General features: G+C 50.4%; 1 protein-coding gene across 3 annotated transcripts; it reads left to right on the top strand.

The window, feature by feature from the left end:
* Positions 1 to 133: 133 nt before the first annotated feature.
* Positions 134 to 19,958, top strand: PKM (pyruvate kinase M1/2). 3 transcript variants are annotated; one of them, XM_056499527.1, is made up of 11 exons: positions 134 to 243; positions 5,660 to 5,829; positions 6,198 to 6,289; positions 9,161 to 9,292; positions 9,483 to 9,669; positions 10,458 to 10,728; positions 10,967 to 11,117; positions 12,399 to 12,551; positions 16,243 to 16,409; positions 18,450 to 18,631; positions 19,180 to 19,958. In XM_056499527.1, exons 2-11 carry the CDS (start codon positions 5,679 to 5,681, stop codon positions 19,284 to 19,286), a joined length of 1,593 nt encoding a protein of 530 aa, XP_056355502.1. In that variant the 5' UTR covers positions 134 to 243; positions 5,660 to 5,678; the 3' UTR covers positions 19,287 to 19,958. The 3 variants fall into 3 exon arrangements, with proteins under 3 accessions (XP_056355502.1, XP_056355501.1, XP_056355500.1); XM_056499526.1 differs by lacking the exons at positions 134 to 243; positions 16,243 to 16,409 and adding exons at positions 5,362 to 5,446; positions 15,653 to 15,819; XM_056499525.1 differs by lacking the exon at positions 134 to 243 and adding an exon at positions 5,375 to 5,446.
* Positions 19,959 to 20,508: the final 550 nt, after the last annotated feature.

The raw sequence follows: 20,508 nt of genomic DNA, 5'->3' as shown, positions 1-20,508 counted from the left end.
TGGCCGGCTGGGCGCGTGCTGTGACTCAGCGCCACCCCCCCGTGCTTTGTGCGTCCGCTCGTGAAAGTAGCCCCGGCGCCCCGCCCTCGTGGCCCCCGGCAGAGCGGGTGGCGGAGGGATCCGCGGAGGGGCGGTGCTGCGGCCAGCCGGGATCACCTTGGCGGGGCGTGGGGGGCGGTGTGCAGAGCGGCGGCGGCGCTCGGAGGGAGAGGACTAGATCGGGGCGTGGCTGAACAGCGGCAGGTAACGGCGGCCTGAGGGGCAGCGAGCGGTGGGTCAGGCCACGCTAGTACCGCCGTTATCCCCATGTTTCCGCCGCAGGGAGAGGGTCCCCCCGGGCGGCGGCTGAGGGGAGGGGGCGCGCGCCCTATGAGGAGAAGGTTGAGGAAGGGGCGCGCGGGGGGCTCGCGGCGCCGAGCTCGTGGCGTCCCCGGCTCCGCGTCCCCTCCTCTGTCTCCCCGAGATCCCGCAGCGGGGATCGCCCTTTCCGAGCATCCCCCCGTGAGCCGGCACTGGGGAACGCCCGCTCCGAGCATCCTTTCCGATCCCGCGCAGGGGAACGCCCGCTCCGAGCGTCTTCCCACGGCCCACACCGGGAAACGGCTGCTCCGGGCCCGGGGGGGGCGGCGGGGGTCCAGGCTGGGATGCGAGGGTGAATGAAGTGGGACAAGCAGAGCGGGAAGCCCCGCTCCATGTGTGCCCGGCGGCCGTGCCGCTCAGCGGGTTGCCGCGGCGGCTGCTGGCCGGTGCTGCCGGCCGGGCAGTGCCGGCGGAGCTGCCGGGAGGCTGAGTCAGAGGCAGACGAAGTGAGGCGCTAGGCCGCCGCGTACCCCCCCTTCCCCATGCTGCACTCACGTAAGAGCCGGCAGTTCCCCGAAGGGCATCAGTTTAAATCAGCGTCCGCCTCACTGCACCCACCACTGATGCTGCAACCTCTTCCTGCCCACCCTCCCCCGGGAAGAGAAGGCCCCTTCTGAATTATCTTCTCCTTTAATTGTGCCTGCTTAAATACGTCCATTTGATTTGGACAGTTTCTTGAACTGTGAAACCCTTTCAAACGTGTTTAAACCCCCTTTGCAGAGCTACCAGGGCATGAATAGCGCTTTTGTCGGCGGACAATGGCAACCTCCCGACTGTCTCCTCAGACTATTAAAAGTATACAGCAATCTCTAAAAACCTGCTTTTGTTCTTATAAGGTAACTCGGTATCGATGAGGCCCAGGTTAACAAAAAAATCCGTGTTTTATGGAGGTTTTTGTAATCTTAAAGTGTTAACTTTCCTGCTGCTGCTCGTCGTGACTTGCCTTGTCTCAAAGGTGCAACGACAGAGGTTTTTCGTTACTCAGACACGTCCAGAGACTTGTGCGATTGAAAGTACTTAATTGAAAAAAATAAAAACCAGAAATCTGAGGCGTGTAATTTCATGTCCGAGGTCCCGTTTATAAAGCAGAATTCCGGCTAATATAAAGGAGTCCGATAGATTATTGGGCCGTGCTGGTGCCAGCAGGTTTCCAGCCCATCACCGGATTAAGCAGAAGGTTTTTGTGCGAGGCAGGAAGCACTGCTGCGAGCCACGTGCTTGAACCGGGGACTTCTGCCTGTGAAAGCCTTCTGAGAAACTTGCTTGCACTAGTTAAAGAGCTTGGAGAGTCTGCAGCAGCCTGCGAGGTTTTTTTTCTTTATTACCTGCGCCTTTGTCCATCTAAAGCTATTATTAAAACTTTCATTTATTGCTGTTAGCTGGAGTGATCCACCGCCGGCCTTAATTCCCCGTCCACCCAACATGTTATAATTTAATTTGATGGGACCAAGACATTTCCCAGGCCGGCTGGAGCACGTGCTCGGTCCTTTATCTCCTGCCTGGCCGTTGTTCTCCCGGGGGAAGATGGAGCCGCAGTGGATGGTGATGGATGGCACGTAGGGAATGGGGCTGCAGTACCGGGGCGCTGCCACGTGCAGCAATCTCCATCCTGGAGTGGGGATGCAGCACAGTGGTCTGTACTTCTGCCTACTTAAATGTGAAAAGAAAACCCCCGAGCTTTCTTTTATCGTGTAAAGCAGGTTTTTACAGCTTTCCTGAAAGCAGCCAGGTGCTTTTTGCTAAGTCTAATGGCTCCTTGTCCTCTGCAAGGTTAAGCCTGTAGGTTTGTCCTACAAATACCCTCGAGATAAGTCTTTCTCGTCACCAAACATCCGATGCTTGCCACCTCCTCTTTATTTTTTTAGTTAAGCCTTCCAGGGAGGGCAGCTCAGCAAATGCACAGCTGAGCCAGCAGCACATGGGGAAGGTGCCAGAGCCAGCCTGACCTTCCTGTTCCCATTGCCAGAAAGCTGGAGAGTTCATCTCCGTTGTGGGTCTCTCCTCCCGTGGATCTGCAGCTCAATACTGGGGAGAGCGTCGGCCAGCCGGCAGCTGGTGGTGGCTCCTGGGTTCCATCCAGGCTTGCAGAAAAGGGGTGGAGTTTTGGGGTGGCCATTTTGTCCTTATGTAAGGGCGAGACACCACCTCTGGCACCAGTTGCCTAGCAGGAATGTGCTGTCCACCCTCCCTGGGAGAGGGGATGCTAGGCCAGGGTAAAAACCTGCTTCTCTGCAGAGCTGCATTTCCCTGTTGTTGAGTGCCTTTAGCTTCTGGAATGAGCAAAGCTAATGTTTTTCTAGGCTTCTTTTGGGAATCTGAAGACTTGCCTGGTTTCATAACCCTGCCCTGAGCACTAACTCAAACCATTTCTGCCTCTGGGTAGGGACAGTGGGCATGAGCAGCCTTGTTCTGCAGCATCCATGAGGTTGTGTAAGGGAGGCTGACCAGTAAGTCTTGGATCATCACCCCCTGGGAGCCTCCTGGCTGGAATTCCTGCAGGCAGTGACACAGCTCTGCTGCCGTGGCCTAGGGACAGCCCCTGCTGCGGTTTCTACTTCCCTGTCACCAGTAACAGCAAAGACTTGGCCCTGGGTGGGGATTGCCTGGGTGGGGATTGCTGCTCCCTCTCCTTTCTCCATCCCCAAGGGGCATATCCAGAGAAACTGGAGAATTCAGGCTTTCTCTCATCTGATCCGTGGGATGAGCTGGCTGGAATTAGTCACCTAGCTACAGTAAAACCCAGTCCCAACCTCATATGGCTCCGTCTGGAATATTCAGGAGCTGGGCAGATACCAGACTTCATTGGGACATACTGCCTGAAGCATGGGCAGTGATTGATTTGGGGATTTAATCGTTATTCCTTGAGGAATGAATTCAGGTTTATTCTGAAAACATTCAGGAGATGTAGGGTATTGCTCATCCCCCCTTCCTCACTCTGCCCAGACTGAGTGCTCCGTGTTTTCTGGTGTCCTTAAAGTCCTTGTTCCTCTGTTTGATGTTAAAAAAAGCAGAGTAGTGGGAAATGCCAGACATTCCTGTTATAAATATGAGACTGGTCATTCCTGTAAAATTCAGTCGATGCCTTGTAAATGCACTGTGAGGGAGTCTTAAAAAGACTCCTGGTGGTCGTGGGCACGGTGCTGTGGACAGATAGATGGGTGTTTGGAATACTTTCTGGCTCCTGTGTTTCTGCTCTCGCCCCTGGACAAGGTCACTGTGTCTGCGGTTAATTTTTCTGAGCCCTCTGAACTGCTGGCGAATCTTGTGAAGGGGATTCTGGCTGGGAAGTGAACTTTTCCTTTACCTTTATAAAAACTTCAAGGGTGTTAAAATTATATTTGCAAGTGACTTCAGTGGGTGGGGGATTTCCATGAGGCAGGGAAAATTCACTTGGCTATTTTTTATAAAATTCCAAGTTGTGCTCTGGCTGCAGTTTCCATGTTGGGATAGCATTGTTCCGTGTTCCTCTTGTTCCTAAAAGCTGCAAACCTGATGCCCTGTGCGTGGAGGTGATTTCCCAGCAAAGGCTTTTTTTTTTTTTTTTTTTTTTTTTTTTTTAAATCTAGGGAATCTGACACTGTTTTGCAGGTGTCAGAGGATGCAACAGCAAGTGTTAGAGGGCTGAAACACAATGTTTTAGGACTGACCAGAGGGTTTTCCTATAATAATTAGACTTTGTTGGGCTTTTTATGTGGGCAGACCTTCTTGTAACAACTCCAGTGAATCAGCAGCTTCTGGCAGGGCTGAGGGAAAAGAGGCTTTGCCAGGTCAAATTATGGTTTTTGCTGGCCTGGCTGCTGTGTGGCGCATGGCAGCGCAGTGAGGGTGAGTCAGGGCTGCCTGCGAGAGGATCCGCACGTACGTGAGGGAGGGCTGTGGAGCAGGGGAGGAGCATCGGGGCCAGGCAGCAGGGCTGCTGTGGCACCACGACAGCACCAGGCAGCCTAGCAGGGCATGCTCTGCCCTTCACTGTGCTCAGTGCCAGCTTTCACCGAGTTTTTGGGATTACTGGTGCCTGTGTCTCAAAGCTGTATGTGCCCTTACAACATCCTGTGTTTTATTTATTTATTTATGTGGGCTTTGTCTGTCTGGGGTGGGCAGAACAAAAACCCTGTTCTGTTCCTCCTCTGTCCCAGCTTTTAGCTGAGCCCCAGCCCATGTTTCTATAAGCACGTCTTGAAGGTGAAGGCAGCTCATGCCTGCTCTGAGTTTCACCTGTGTGCCTAGGGCATGGAGTTTGAAGTTAAACCTGTCTTTAAAGGCAAAATGAGTGATCTGCCTGTGCCAATGGCCACCACCTTGCATCACTCTTTTATCAGAGGCTTTTGTAATGCTAGGATTTTAGTCTGGGCAGGTCCAAGAGACAAAGCTTTGACCTGCTGTTACTACTTGAGAAGGAAGTTATTGCAATTGGAAATGCCTGGGGTACCTGCACTATTGTGAAATGAATGTCCTCCCATCCCACTGGACTGTTAAGCTTCAACTCAGCTTCCTCTTTGAAGGATAGTTTCCTGAAGAGTAGGCTGGTCCTGCCATTGGGAAGACTTTCTAGTCCAGAGGAGGCAAACAGCCTGAGTTGAGAAAATTTTTTTAATCCAAATGTTGAAAAAATACAACCAGTTTTAAACCTTATTATAAATTTCTGGTGCTGTAGGTGAAGGGTAGTGCAAGGTGTGGGGGAGATCTGCAGCATCTTCAGTCAAAGAGAGACTCTGAGTGTATTAAATTTTCAGTCTTTTATGTGTTCTGCCAAAGTGTTGTGTTTAATCAACTCAAGTCTGCTTTCTTGTCCAGGCTTAAAGGATGGGGTTTAGGCTTATGTGGACTTTGCTGTGATTAGGTGCTCCTGGGCAGAGGTTGCCTGTGTCTGGGCATGCTGCAGTCACGCCAGTGCTCAGCTGCCCTGGTCCCAAGTGGGATGGGAAGTCAGTTGGGGCCTCTAGGAGAAAAGAGTGGAGAGCTGGGAGGGAGGAGGCAGAACCTCTGCCTGTGCACTCAAGTGCTTGAATTTTGTTGCGTTGTGTAGCTCCAAGGGAAGACTGGCAATGAAGAGAAGCTATGAAGGGAACATCTGCATAGCAGGCAGGTGAGCTTTGGGCGGTCCATGTGGGGGATGACATGGAAATAGAAACATGCCTTGCCTGTTAGGACTCTCAAATAGGAACATAAAGATAGTTTGACCCAGTAGCAGCTTTCTTGTTATCTCCATATTCATCACGTGGTTGTCTTGGTGTCTCTGCTTGATGGGTAAGGTGGTGTGGGTGATTCCCAAACCTGGCACCTCTTTCTTCCCTTGCAGACACAGGAATCAAGCCACCATGTCGAAGCACCACGATGCAGGGACCGCTTTCATCCAGACCCAGCAGCTGCACGCTGCCATGGCAGACACCTTCCTGGAGCACATGTGCCGCCTGGACATCGACTCGGAGCCAACCATCGCCAGAAACACCGGCATCATCTGCACCATTGGTAGGCCATTCCTCGACAGGAGAGAATTGCAGCTAGGAGCCCACGCCTTGGTGAAACTTATTAGGAAAATTGTGAGAGGGATCTGGCTTTCATCCCTTGCCAGGGCTGAACTTGTGTGGTGAAGGAACATGAGTTTCCCATATTTGCCTAACCTGTGTTACTGCTGGGAGTGAGTCCAGTATCCAGGGAAGTGGGAATCGCTTGGGTTCTGCTGCGCTCTGTGGGCAAGTTAAAACAATATTTGGTGCTGCAGCACTGAGCAATGCTGTATCCATTTACGTTTTCTCTTCCACATGAAACAGCCTGGTCTGTGTGGGTTACCTCATTATTTTTTTAAAGTGAGTGTTCAGACTGTTTCTTCTTCCTAGGCCCGGCCTCCCGCTCTGTGGATAAACTGAAGGAAATGATTAAATCTGGAATGAATGTTGCCCGCCTCAACTTCTCTCATGGCACCCATGAGGTAAGGGTGGGGTCTGAGCTGCTATGGCCCCTGTGTGTCTGCTCGTCCTGTCCCTCAGAGAGAAGGGAAGTCCAGCTTCATCCAGACCATCCTTGATGTGGGAAGGTCAAATAGCTGCTTTTGGGGGAAGCATGCTGGTTATACATACCGAGCTGTGTCACTGTTGATAATGCTGAAGTGTATTTTCTGAGCCATTTTGTAAGCAGTTTAATTCCTCACCATGCCTGGTAGCTGAGAGCCAGGTAACTGGTATTTGACACTGTGTGCCAACTGCTTGCCATGAAATCCTTCAGTTCTTCCTCACATCCTGCTGTTCCCAGAGCTCCTGCTTCCCAGTGAGCAGCAGAAGCTGAGACCTCTCCCTGTTTTATTTAATCCTCTGCAGGAGGTCACACTATCAGTTAATCTCACTTCTTGTTCCATTGCTGGGGATTTTGCAAGCAGGCAGTCAATGAATTACCCTGATCAAAAGGCATCAGATTAGTGCTTGGTGCAATTACTATGCCCAGTGAGGAGAATGGGCTCATGAGTTTTCTGGCTAACCAGCTGCTCCGGGTGCATTCTTGACACTCTGGAAGGTCCCACCGTGGAGCTTGGGACTTGGTGTGGTGAGCTTAAAAGAATAAGGTCAGAGGAAATCAACACTCCATGACAGTCAAGCCCTTATTGCTATAAATAGCTGAGATCCTCAGTGATACTGGAGGGCCTGAGGATCTCATTCTGCTGAGGAGTTGTTTTTCTTTTTTTTTTTTTTTTTTTTTTTTTGACCCTGGCTTTTAAAATGTCACCTGGTAGCAGCTGTAGGTGGCTTTACTTGGTGACCCGTGAGCCTCGTGGTGTGTAACAGCTTGGCCTCTCACCCTGGTGGCCTTTAATGGGCACAGGGTAGTGTCAGGATCAAAAGGGCTGATACTTAACTGTGGGCAGCCATCAGACCTTGACTAACCACCCTGGGATAATGTCAGTGCATGCCTTGCAGTTGGGAAATCTTCCTGGAGAAAGAATAGTGTGGAGTAACTGCGTCCAGGAGTCAAATCCTTGCAGCTGGGTGGGTCTTGGGCCAGGTGGCACTTCAGGGAGTTGGTGGCCAGGCTGACACTGGGAATTCTCACACCCTTATTGCCCAGTTGCTTCGGTCTTTGGACTTGGCTGAGGTCTTTCTGTTTTGTATGGGGTCTAATTGCACATTTCACACCAGCAAAGCTCTGATGTGGCTGTCAACTGCAGACTGTTACCATCAGCCATAGCAAGTCCTAAGTTTGTATCCCCTCCTGGCTCCTCCAAAACACTCCAGTTTCCAGCGAAGCCCCAAAGAGTTTCCATCTGTCACAAGTGCTTCAGTTCTCATGTCTACCCCAAAGCATTTACCAGGCACCTCCCTGGCTCCCTTTTACATAGAATAAAAATGGCTTTTCCCTCCAGCTCTGCCTGCATTCCTGTTCTGCATGTGTAACTCTTCAGAAAGTCAGACTCCTTAGGAGCCAGTTAGTTCTTGATCTCAAGCTAAAATGGAAAAATCCCAGATGATTAGATTTAGATAAGTGTTGTGGCACTGTTGGGGCATATTTTCTGTGCTGCATCAACCCCAGCTGCAGTGCCTGGAAGGGTCAGGGTCGTCTCAGTTCCAGCTTGCACACTCAGTCAATAAACTGACTCATTTTCCTGCTATAAAGAGTTATCAGCTGTTGGGTATTTCTGGCTTAGGGCACACATGTGAACTTTAGCATGGCTTTTTCCGGCCTCACCCTCCTGGTGCTGGCTTATCATCCCCAAGACAAAGTTGGTGTGGAAGGCTCGTGTTGGGGTGGCTGAGTGGCATGAGGGAGCTGCGTGTTCCGGGTGGGTCAGGTCAAACTCCATCAGTCCATGTGACACAGAGAGGAAAGGGTATGTCGTATCTACTAAAGTCTGTCAAGTGTTACACAACTCCTACTGGTTGTCAGTAGTTAAGGTTATCTCTTAATGTTATTTAAACAAGTAAAGTAAACTGATCTGCTGTCTATCTGTAGCACATTTGAGGGAGCTGGGCTGGGTTTTGTCACAAAACTATCAAAAAACTGGCAGCATTTAGCAAAACAGTCTCACAAACAAGGTTTGGAAGCCAGGTGTGTAATCCTGGAATATTGAACTCCTGTCTGTGATTGCTTTGACTCTGAAAATAATCTGTAAATATTTGCATGGATAACATTCTTTTAGCAAATCCTTTATCTGTGGGAATTTAGGCCAAAAAGTGAAAGCCTGTTCACCTGCAGGACTGATAGTAGGTCAGGCTGGAAGTGTGTGTGGGAGCTAGCAGTGTGGAAAGGCATCTTCCTTGCTCGGATGGGAGGAGGAGCAAAACCATATGTGATACTGTGGCATTCTTCTGCTATCAGGTCTCTTTCAATGCACACAACTACCCAGCTGCTGGTGCTGTGAGTGTTCTGCTGTGTTGAATAGGCAGGTGTTCAGGAAAGCTTTTGGAAAAGTTACCCCTAAAGGCCTGTTGGTTGGTGAACCACTTTCAATTGGCAGATGTGTGTCCTCATGGAAAATCACTTCAGCCAGGCCTTGGGACTCTCTCCTTGAGTTGTCCTTCTGCAATTAGAGCTGAGGGCACACCAGGTAACTTCCAGACTCCAACGTCATGGCAGCAAGGCCCTTGTATCATTGCAGACTACTTTATTTTTGGAATAAAAAAATACTGAAATGGGTTAAAATATTATGGGAATGGGTTAAAAAAATACTGTCTGGGTTAAATTTTGAAGGTAGAACTGAAACTGAGAGCAGAGCTGACATCTTGGGCAGCCTCTAGGGTGCACAGGTATTTTTTCTGTAAGCAGTGGGGTAGAACCAGCTTTAACATTTCCATCTTTTTTCTCTTCTTGCCAGTATCATGAGGGCACAATCAAGAATGTGCGAGAAGCTACAGAGAGCTTTGCCTCTGATCCCATCACCTACAGACCTGTGGCTATTGCACTGGACACCAAGGGACCTGAAATCCGAACTGGACTCATTAAGGGAGTAAGTTGCACTTTTTTATCCCACTTCTTTCACCACATAGAATCGATACCATGTTAAGCCTGTGGCCATTTCCAAACAAAAAAAAATCATAGAAAATGAGGTAACAAACCACCTCCCAAAAGTTCTGACAAACTGCTGTGGGCTGCAGTGTGGTGGTGTGCTGGTTTTTATTGGTTTTGTTGTCACACAGAGTGGCACAGCAGAAGTGGAGCTGAAGAAGGGCGCACAACTCAAAGTGACCCTGGACGATGCCTTCATGGAGAACTGTGATGAGAACACGCTCTGGCTGGACTACAAGAATCTCACCAAAGTTGTAGAAGTTGGCAGCAAAATCTATGTGGATGATGGTCTGATTTCTTTGCTGGTTAAGGAGAAAGGTGGGTAACAGCCATTTCAGCTCTGCTTGTTTGGATTTTCCTTAGCACATACTTGTGCTTTCCTTCCAGCAACTGTTTCTTAGCTTGCAGTTGTGTGTTGAAGAAAGAAATTTAGCTCAAAGTCTCACTACACCATCAAGAACCACGTTCTATCTCAAGTGTAGGAACTTTCCAAAAACTAACTTCAGCTGGGTTTCACTGGGCTGGCATATAAACCCTATCTTCAAAGGGGAATGTGTGGTAGGGCCATGCCACTTGTGATCAGCCAGGCTAATTCATGCTGTTAAAGCAAGATTTAACTAGTTTTGCAGCACAGGCCCTGGGTTTTGTAAGAGACAGAACTAGTTTTAACTGGTAGTGTAGAGGCAAGGTTACTTCCATGATAGCACTTTATAGTGCTGTGTAAACTGCTCCAGCCTCAAGCCTCTTATCTAGGAACCTGTAGGGAGTGGGAGGTGAGGCTTTTGGGGTGCTCAGTTTGCTGTTGCAGGGTTCTGTGTGCAAAACTACAACCTGCTAGCTTTTCTTGGGGGAGGCAATCCCAGCCTCCTGCAAGGAGCAGCTGGTATCTTATCCAGGAACAGCCTAGGAGTTGTTTTAGACCAATCTATCATGTTCCCAAGGTTAAATTGCAAACTTGTGTGGTACAGAAATGCTCTGAAGAGCTGGGATGTGTTTCTTATCGCGTGTGCTGCTGTTGGCCCTGCAGTTCCCAGGCAGGGAGGTGGTGTGGGAGCTGGTAGCAGGAGCTATCCTGTAAAGACTGACCATGGGAACACATGTTTCAGGGAAGGACTATGTGATGACGGAGATCGAGAACGGCGGCATGCTTGGCAGCAAGAAGGGCGTGAACCTGCCCGGCGCTGCCGTGGACCTGCCCGCTGTCTCCGAAAAGGACATTCAGGACCTCAAATTCGGGGTGGAGCAGAACGTGGATATGGTGTTTGCTTCCTTCATCCGCAAGGCTTCTGATGTCCACGCTGTCAGGAAGGTGCTGGGAGAAAAGGGAAAGAACATCAAGATCATCAGCAAGATTGAGAACCACGAGGGTGTGCGCAGGTGAGCTTTGTGCAGGGGATGCTTTGGGTTTGTCACACTGAAATAAAGCAACTCACACTCCTATTGTAGCTTCAGGCAGCTTTGTGTAGCACTGAATATGTGCTGTGCCGTGCTTCTTTGACATTGCAGAAGCCTAAACAGCCCATGACAAGCGTGTGTGCACCTTTCAGAGGAGGACAGACAGATGGGAAGGTGCTTTGCAGAGCAAATGAGATAACAGCTCTTCTCTCGCTGTCAGGTTTGATGAGATCATGGAGGCCAGCGATGGCATTATGGTGGCCCGTGGTGACCTGGGAATTGAGATCCCGGCTGAAAAAGTCTTCCTCGCCCAGAAGATGATGATTGGGCGCTGCAACAGGGCTGGCAAACCCATCATCTGTGCCACTCAGGTACTGGAAGCGTCACCTTTGGCTCCTCACTGCCAGAGTCTAGCCGGGAGGGAATGTTGGGGCAGCTGTGGGTTGATGGCATTGGTTAAAGAGTGAGATGCAGAGAGTTTTGCTTGTAGCTGAAAAGCTCATATTTAGGTGTTTCTGTGTTTGGGTCTTTTCCAATTAGATTGTGGGACCTCTTGCTGAAGGTTATGAATCTCAAAATGTGACATGGTAATGAGCCTTTGGGGCTGAGCTTGCAAATTCATGGGAAAGATGGCACATGCTTTTCTTTGGCATCATGTGGCAGCAATCCCTGCCTGACAGGGAAGATTTGCTGGCGTTCACAGGTATCTTAGAAAATGTACCCACACTGCAGCTTCAGAAGGAACTGAGTAAAGGATCCATCTCCTTTTTCTAGGAGTGGTAGGGATCATGTGCACAGTCCTCAGGCACTGGTAGGACTGGTTTCCTGGCTATCCTTGTTCTGTGCATAGGCTGTGGAAGTGAAGACTGTCTTTAGACAGTAGCCATTAAACAAGGTTCTAGATTTACAGTAGCATATGCTCCTTCCTTTTCTGCTACAGAAAGGCAGCTGAAACACAGCCTCAGGCAGTGTCCCGTGGGTGAAGCAAATGGTGTTTAAACAAGTGGTGAGCTCCAGATGGGGGGAGGCTGAGCATCTGAGGAAGACAGGAGAGCTGGCCAGACTTGGGGTGTAGAAAGGGGTTAGAAGGTACTAACCTCATTGAAAGCTGTTTTATTTTCCATTCAAGTGGAGATGTTTAAAAAGCTGGTGGAACTAACTGTTCTGAGTTTACTACCCTGTACGTATTGTTGAAAGCATTTGAAATACTGTTGGGAGAAAGTGACTTCATTGGTGCAGACTCTGCTCTTTATGATTTCTAGATGATAAAATTCCCAAATTTGAGTATATATGACTGGATTTGAATTTTCCATAAAAACCTCTAATGCCACACTCTGCTCTAAAGAGTTCTGAGTTTCTAGGACCAAGCCTTGTGATGAGATGTTGAAGTGGAAGGTTGGAGTATTTTGTCTGTGATGTTGTGTGGCTTAAATCTCCCTGGAAAAGGAGTAGACATGGAATGTGTATAAAATGGAATGGGTTGTTTTCCTTACTGGTGGGGGCTGGTTTAGGGATGAGACCTCGTCTCTATTCCATACCTGTGTAGAGCTCTTTAGGTTGTACCCCACTTTCTGCCCGAGCCATGACGAGCACTGAAGTGCAGCTGCTTCCTGTGGCAGTGTGTAGATCTCTGTGGGTTTGTTCTCTCCCAGATGCTGGAAAGCATGATCAAGAAGCCTCGCCCGACACGTGCGGAGGGCAGCGATGTGGCCAACGCCGTCCTGGACGGAGCGGACTGCATCATGCTGTCCGGGGAGACAGCCAAGGGAGACTATCCCCTGGAGGCTGTGCGCATGCAGCACGCTGTGAGTACTGCCCCGGCCAGCTGGGGACAGGGACACCACCTGAGCTGGCCACTCAAAGGCCTGAATGGACCCAGCTGCCTAAAACAGCCTTTTCTTGATTTCCTTACTCACTCTGCTGTGGGTGGTTTTTTTTGTTTGTTTTTTTTTGTTTGTTTTTTTTTTTTTTTGTTTTTTTGTTTTTTAACAAACATGGTCCTGAGGGCCTTGCATCTCACTTTGTGTGCTCCAGACTTACCAAGCAGAGCTGATAACTACTCTGCGGTGCTGAGATATAAAACTTCCTGGGTTTTTTTTTGGTTTGGTTTGGTTTTGGTTTTTTTTTTTTTTTTTTTTTTTTTTTGCCATTACCTCAATAGAAATTTAATCCAATGTTCTATTGCAGTGGCATATTCAATGCCTTAAACTTGTGCAGGGTCAAGGAGCTGCTTTAAGCAGTTTATCTATAGGTAATGAAAGGCTTTGGCTGAGTCCTGTATGGGAGGGAGTGGGGAGGCTCCTGGGGGTGATTTACAGCAGTGTTGTGTTCAGCACCTGCTGTGTGCTGGGACTGGGGGGGGCTTGTTGCATGAGTATTGACAGCAACATATTTTTACATGCCTGAACTGCCAGAAACCTCTGCTCTGCTTCAAGCTCATGTTTCAGCTGATAAAAGCCTGATGTCAAGTACCTGTGAGCGTTGCTGCTCCTCAGTTACCAGTGCTGTGAATTGCTGCAGTGGTAACTCACAAGTTCTAACTCTCACCAGTTTTATTTGTAATTCAAGTTCTATAGGTTATTCAACTTAGCCAGTGTTGGTTTGCAGTGTGTTACCTAAACATCTTTTACCTCAATGTGGAGTGGTGTTTTTTGCATGAGGGAAATGCAAAATACAGGTTATGATCACTGGGCAGTGGTGCTTCTTTACAGGCTAAATGCTAACAGTGCACCTTAAAGCTTTTCCCTCCTTTCCCAATCCCTAAATCACAAGGACTGACTGCCTACCAAGACTTGGGAACTTGCTGCAGCAAACCTTACACCTGGGTTTCCATTATGGCATTAATTCTTTGGTCTGGGCAGGTTGTGTTGTACCTGTAGCCCGATTTGAGGATCTCTTGCATGTGCTTCCCTCTTCCTTCAGACCTGGGCATGGTGTTCATTCCACCAGTGCCCCTGGACAAGCACTGAAGGCTTTAACACTCTGCAGAAATTGAAATTCAGATTGACTAAATATGAGATGTTCCAGGCAGCAAGGTGCCAACTCTTATGGTACGAGCACACGGCAGTACAGTGAGGATCTTTCATCTGAGTTAATTCACTTGTTGTTAGTCAAGTCCTGCAACAATGTCCTGAGTAACCATGGTCTGGGAATCTGCAGCATAGCTGGAGCAGGTGGATGTTACCATCTGAAGTGGGCAGTAGCAAACTTCCAAATACTGGGCAGGCTGATTGCTGTAGGTGGGAGTGGGCATCCTTCCCATTCCACTTCAGGATCCACACTTCAAAGCCCAGCCTGGCCATGCTATGCTGCCTGATGGGACCAAGGTTTAAACAGCCTTTCCATTTTCCTTTCTCCCACCTTCCTGGTATCTCCACTCATGCACCAACTGGAAACCCTGTATAGCTGTTCCTGTCTGAGTATATCCAGCTGTGGGGTGAAGTTAAGGATTACTGTGCCCCTCTGCAGCCACTTTCAAAGCAGATGCCTGTATTCCCACGTTCCATTACACGTGGAGAGTGCAGACTTCTCTCTAAAATCAGGTTTGCTCTCTGTGTTAAATGGAGCTGCTGCCTTTTTACCAGGAGCTGAAAATAAACTGCCAGGCTTCCAGCTCCTGCATTTGGAGTAAGTGTTGTGATGCAGATATTCCCCTTTTATCTAAATCCTGCAGTAACAATATGCTTTAGGACAAGTTGGCACTGGCCTGCTGTTCCGGCCTGCTGTCTGTGCCCTGTTATTTTTGGAACTAAGATACTTAACTACTTTGGCTTAAACTGATAACTGTGGAAGGGATAATTCCCAGCATCATGTAAAATAATTAACACTAGAGTAGCAAAATTCTGATTTTCTAACTCCAGAGCTTTCACTATAATGGCACATCAGCCTCTAATTTAACATGAACTTGTCATGCTTTGTGTAATGGCTGCTCACTTTGTGGTGTAACTAGGTGAAGTTGTCCTTAAGAAGATCATGAACCTTTGCATGTTTTTCTAGTCTCTGCAAGCCTTCTTTGTTGGGTTGTTGGGCCGTCTGAGATGATTAAACATGATGATTCCCAGGATTCTGGGATGAACAGGTTACTGAACCTGTAGCCAATGCTCAGCCAGAAACAAAGCCTGTGCATTTGTCTCTCTCATCTGTCCTTATCTGGCACTGTACAGACACCCCAGCATGCACACTGTGACAACCCTACAAGGAAGACTTGTTCCTGTTAATTTCCCTATTACCAAAAGGAAGTTGGTATCTCACTTGGATGTGAAGCTTTATTGACTCTCAAGTTAAAGTAAATATTTATTGGCTCTCAAACTAAATCTTTATTTGCTCTCAAGATAAGCCAAATTTTCATTGTCTCTAATTAAACTAAATGTAATGAGGCTGAGAGAACAGACTCCCACCTTCATGGGTGACATTCAAAGTGTGTTGCTTGCATGTGGGCTCCATGAAAACTGGTGTTGGGAGCCTAGGAGAGGACGCCAGATACTCTGGAATCTCTTACAGAATTGCAAGCAGGTCCACAGACAAGCAGGTAGGTGGCATAAGAGTCCCTCAAGGAAGTCACAGGCAGCCATGACTTAGCATGGTCTGGCTCTGAGCTGGCTTGTTCTGGTCCTTGAAAAGTAATTTATGTTTGCCTGGTCAGCTGGAACTCCCAAATAGAACAAAAATGCCATGTTTGGGATGCCTGCCCAGTGGCTGCAGTCTGCCAGTTCCATGGTGTGGTGAATCTTTAGTCTGGGTTGCATTTAGCAGAGTCAAAACCTGAGAGACAAAAAGCTTCGCAGCTTCACCTTGCATGCATTACTGTGACAATTAAGCAAGTTAACGTGATCTCATGTTCCTCTGGTGTATGTTTCCTTCTTTTCTTTCCTCTGTTCTCCTCCTTCCCTCCCACTCGGGCCTGCAGATCGCCCGCGAGGCTGAGGCTGCAATGTTTCATCGTCAGCTGTTCGAAGAAATTTTACGCCTCAATGTTAACAACAGGGACCCTGCCGATGCCATGGCAGCGGGCGCGGTGGAGGCCTCTTTTAAGTGCTTAGCTGCAGCCCTGCTAGTCCTGACAGAGTCTGGCAGGTAGGGCTCAGAGAGGGGCTTGGGCCAGCAAAACACGCTGCACTCTAACACGGCAGTCCTTGGCCAGCTGCTCGCTGCCCGTGCCAACCTTGTGTAACCGCTGCCGTGTGAGCTGACCCTGTGCCAGGGAGGGACCCCCCAGCAGGCAGGAGCAGAGGGAGAGTGCCTGGCAGTTGGCATGAGTGTCACATGAGTGTGGGCTTGACAGGGCGAGGTGCCACCATTCCAAAAAGAACCCTTGGGAATGAAATGGTTCCTGTGCAGGGATGTGCTGTTGGGGTGAGCTTGGTCTGGGCTCGCTGATCAGTGACAGTGCCAGGGGCTGGCAGTGTGGATGTGGCACCCTGTGCTGGAGCACCTCGCCCTGCCCCGTGCCCGAGTGGCTGCCGTGAGCGTTGTCTCGAACGCGTGTTGCTCTTGTAGATTGCCCGGGAGGCCGAAGCCGCCATCTTTCACAGGCAGTTGTTTGAGGAACTGCGTCGTCTGACCCCACTCAACTGCGACCCCACCGAGGCCGCTGCTGTGGGCGCTGTGGAAGCGTCCTTCAAGTGCTGCAGCGGGGCCATTATTGTCCTCACCAAGTCTGGAAGGTAGGAGGGGACAGGTGCCCCCAGGTCAAGCCTGCTGTGTGACAGGGTGGGGGAAGGAGAATTCCAAAAACGTGGCTTTGAGAGACCGGTGGAGTCAGGTTCTGGCAGTGCCTGCAGTGCTGGTTCCTTGGGAAATGGACACACATCCCTACACTGAGTCCTCGGCCTGCCTCTGCCAGCGTGGCACCAGCTCCGAGCCCAGCCTCCCCACACTGCTGCAAGTGGCAGTGGCACCAGCTGGAAGAGCCAAGGGAAAATAAGTGTTGCAGCTTCAATTCAAACTTCTTGGCAAGAAATCATCAATGTAACAGTGAGGCAGAAAGGGAGAAGTTCAGTGGATGCAGAATCTTTTTTTTTTTTTTTTTTTTTTTTTTTTTTTTTTTTTTTTTAATTTTTTAATTAAAGGCTTTGGCCTTTTGTAGCAGCATCCAAATCATTGGTCACTTGCTGGACTTTGCAGTCATCAGCCCTGCTTGCCTGAGCCCAAGGGGCGAAGAGACACTGCACAGCCTGGTATTGGTAGGCAGGAAAATGGAAAGTGTTGGTCCTCTTCCAGGATTCCTAATGCCTGCTTGCAGGTAATCTGTCTGCACAGACAGGCATTTGGCAGACACCAGGTGAGCTCAGTGGCTGCAGATGAAATGTGCTGGAACAATGTAGTTTGTGATTTCTGTCCAGCAATGGTGACAGCTGCCAAGCAGAGACTTGTTCTTCTGGATCAGCTCTTCCATCTAGAGGAACTGGGCTGCCTGTTCTCTAAGCACGTGCGACCATAAGTCTCAAGACTGCTTTCTGGAAGGAAATCAGGATTTCTCACACTGGATTCACACTAAAACAGTAGTGCAGCTACAGAGATGTGCTTGCGTATGCTGGGCACCACGTACCTGAAGATGTGGACCATCAGTGAAACCTTCACCAAAATGTACAGCTTAAAATGATTTTGAGCAGAAAATTATTTTCTGCAGAGATGATGAGGGAGCTATAAGCACCAAATTCTGGATACCCTCGTGCTTCTAATGTTTCTTTGTCAAATGTTCCAACCTTAGTACTTGACCTTTCTAAAGAGGTTTGAACTCTGATATTTGAGTATTTTTAGCTGTGGATTTGTTAACCCTTGTGAGTACCTGAGTCTCCTGGATTCGTGGCTTGGACAGTGTGAGAAGGTTTGTCAGAGGGCTGACGTGTGATTGGGTGCTTTGAGCAGTCTGCTGGCCTCTGCTTTAAGCAGCAAACTTTGCATCTGAGTGTTGCTGTGCTTGGCTCCACTAAATGAGGCTGCAAAAGCAAGTGGAGACATCAGCATGTCCGTTGGAAAGGTGGAGCTGCAGTTTGCCACAGCCTTGCAGTTTGAAACTGTCTGTTTGCAGATGCTCTCCCTCAGCAGTGCTCAGAGGAAGTTGTAGTCTAGCCCCTACCTGGACTGTGTTGTTGCTGTTTTAAGGCTTTTTAAAGATTTTGTGCCCAACTTCCCAATATAAATTTTGGCCTCTGTTGCATTTGCTTCCCATGGGGTGCAGGGGCAGAGCTCTGTGTGGAGGAACTGGCCTGTTTGCTGGCTGGGAGGCAGATGGCTTCCTTGTTGGCATGCTTTGGGCAGCGCTGCTGGCACCAGCTATTTCCATCCCTAAAATCAGGAGCTCCTCAAAACAGGGAACTTTCAGGGACCCCTGCTGAGATGCCAAGGCCTATTTGCAGAGGCCAGAATAAATGGCACCTTGCCACCCTGACATAGCAACAGAGACAAGTAAAGGCTTGTTCAGGGACCAAAACCTCCTGATGGCACTTCCTAAAATGGGAGGTGAGGAGATTGTCATCGCCAGTGGGGTCTGCCCAGTTGCCTGACTGGGAGTCCAGCAGAGCATCAAGCTGGTTGGTGAGTGGCTCTTGCAGAGACTGGTCACATCCCCCCTGGGGTTTTGGGGAGCGCTCGTGGCTGACAGACAGATCTTGGGGCTGCTGTGCTCCCACAGCCTTTCCCAGGTGTCCTCTCTGGAATGTGTGCTGGCTGTGTGAGCCCCACCGTGGCTGTTCTCCCCGCAGGTCGGCACACCTGGTGTCGCGGTACCGCCCGCGGGCGCCCATCATCGCCATCACCCGCAATGAGCAGACGGCGCGCCAGGCCCACCTGTACCGCGGCATCTTCCCCGTGCTCTGCAAGGACCCTGCCCAGGACGCCTGGGCTGAGGACGTGGACCTGCGCGTCACCCTGGGCATGAATGTTGGTGAGTGGCACCGCTCCCCCTCCCCTGGGACACGTCCCTGAGCACCTAGGTGGTCACTGATAAGAACTGGTGGTGGGAAGAGGAGCTGGTTGCCTGTGTGGTAACTGGATCCGGATAGGAAATGGGTGGTGGCTGCGTGAGCAGAACCACATCTGATTGGGAAATGGGCTGGTGGGTTTGGCATGGCTGCCTTTAAGGAGTTTCCAACAGAAGACCAGGTTGGGTTTGTGGTGGTGAGTGATGAATCTGTGGGTCTCACCACTCCTGAGGGACAAGGGAAGCCTGGAGTGGGGTTGACTGTTTTTTACCCCCTCCAAATCCTGTGCTGTGGAATTTTGAGCTCTGTTGCAGAGAACCCCAGAGCAGAGATGAAAGGTCTCAGTCAGATGGGTGGGCAGCAGGAAGGTGGGGTTTTGATACCCTCTTGGAGCCCCACTGATGTGGCACAGGCAGCCTTGGTGATTTGGGGAGCAGGGGATGAAAACTGTTGCCCCATGGCAAGGGGACAGAGTGGGACTGGGTTCTGACACCACCTTCTTCTCTCCTAGGCAAAGCTCGAGGGTTCTTCAAGAGCGGTGACCTGGTGATCGTGCTGACGGGCTGGCGCCCTGGCTCTGGCTACACCAACACCATGCGTGTGGTGCCCGTGCCCTGAGCGCCTGCTGGGCCTTCCTCCCCCTGCCCCCTCCCCTCCCACCACCCCACTGCTCTGTCTCCCCTTGCAGTAGACCAGCCATTGCTTGCGCTGTTCTCCTTGTCCCTAGAGTGGATGTAGGTTGCTAAACACCACCCAGTGCAGCAGCAGCAGCAGGGGCAAGAGACCTTAAATCACTAAAAAAATATACTTGAAGTGTTTAGTTTTTTAAAAAACTTCTCCCGGTAGTTAAAGTCCTGCCTTGATGTCTGTAGGAGTCAGCATAGGAGGTTCCTGCGTGCTGCTGGGACTCCTCTTTCCTGGTGACTGTTCTCAGAGTGTGAAATGTCCCTTTCCCTGGCCCTGGTGTGGGGTTTTGGGGAGGGAAGAGGCAGTGTGTGGTCAACGGTTCTGCTGGACCCTTCCTTGCTCGAGGCAAGCTGCTACTCCCCCCTCCTGTCGGCCACATGCCTCCCCAGACCCAAGGCAGATCCAGCCTTTCTCAGCTGCTTGTTTTGGGGTTGGGGCAGGGGAAGGGTGTTGCACAGAGCTTCCCGTGCTCCCCTTGCAGCGTTGTCTCCTGTGTTAGTCGTGTCCCCCCACCACCCCAGAGCCCTCCCCTCACCCAGCACTCTGATGGGCCCTGGGGTGGGAGAGCACAACTGTCCATCAATAAAGAGAAGCTGAAGCACCTGCCGGGCTGAGCTGCTCCTTGGGGGTTGAGGAGGGGGGCTGCAGGGGTGGGGGAGATCTGGTGGAGAAGGGTTGCAGGAGGTGGGGAGGTCTGCAAGGGTGGGGAAGTGCTTTAGGGTTCAGGGTGGAAATCTGGTGAAGGAGTCTGCAGAGCTTGAGCTGTGTGTCTGGTGTGGAGGCTGCAGGCAGTAGGGGAGTCTGGTGTGGAGGCTGCAGGGACTGGGGTCATTGCAGTTTCGAGAAGGTGCCAGGGGAGGAGTTTGCTAGGGTTAGGGGGTGCTTGGAGGGGCTCTACAGAGATTTGGGGTTCAAAGGAGAGATCAGCTGGGCTGGAGGCATCTCTTGGAGTGGAGAGGGGGCCTAACGCGGAGTCAGTAGGGCTGGGTGTTCTACAGAGATTTGGGGGGTGGTCTGTGGGAGTTGGTGTTTCCACGCTCGGAGGAGAGAGCCAGGTTCACTCCAGCCGGTTTCTCCCGGGAGCACGAGTCGCTCCCCACGTGGCCTGTGCCCCGCCCGGGGCGGGGGATCCCCGGCGCTTGCCCGCCGCGCG

Source organism: Oenanthe melanoleuca, chromosome 10, assembly GCF_029582105.1.
Source record: "Oenanthe melanoleuca isolate GR-GAL-2019-014 chromosome 10, OMel1.0, whole genome shotgun sequence".
NCBI classification, from domain to species: Eukaryota; Metazoa; Chordata; class Aves; order Passeriformes; family Muscicapidae; genus Oenanthe; species Oenanthe melanoleuca.
Note: the sequence above shows the minus strand (reverse complement) of the source record. Positions and strands in the feature narration are given on the sequence as shown.

What these genes read in the sequence shown, in the direction of transcription:
- PKM (XM_056499526.1), top strand. Translation starts at nt 5,406, where the DNA reads ATGAAGAGAAGCTATGAAGGGAACATCTGCATAGCAGGCAG. An exon ending in TTTGCTGGTTAAGGAGAAAG is followed by an intron (nt 9,670 to 10,457) that starts GTGGGTAACAGC and finishes CACATGTTTCAG; the next exon opens with GGAAGGACTATGTGATGACG. An exon ending in CTGTGCGCATGCAGCACGCT is followed by an intron (nt 12,552 to 15,652) that starts GTGAGTACTGCC and finishes TCGGGCCTGCAG; the next exon opens with ATCGCCCGCGAGGCTGAGGC.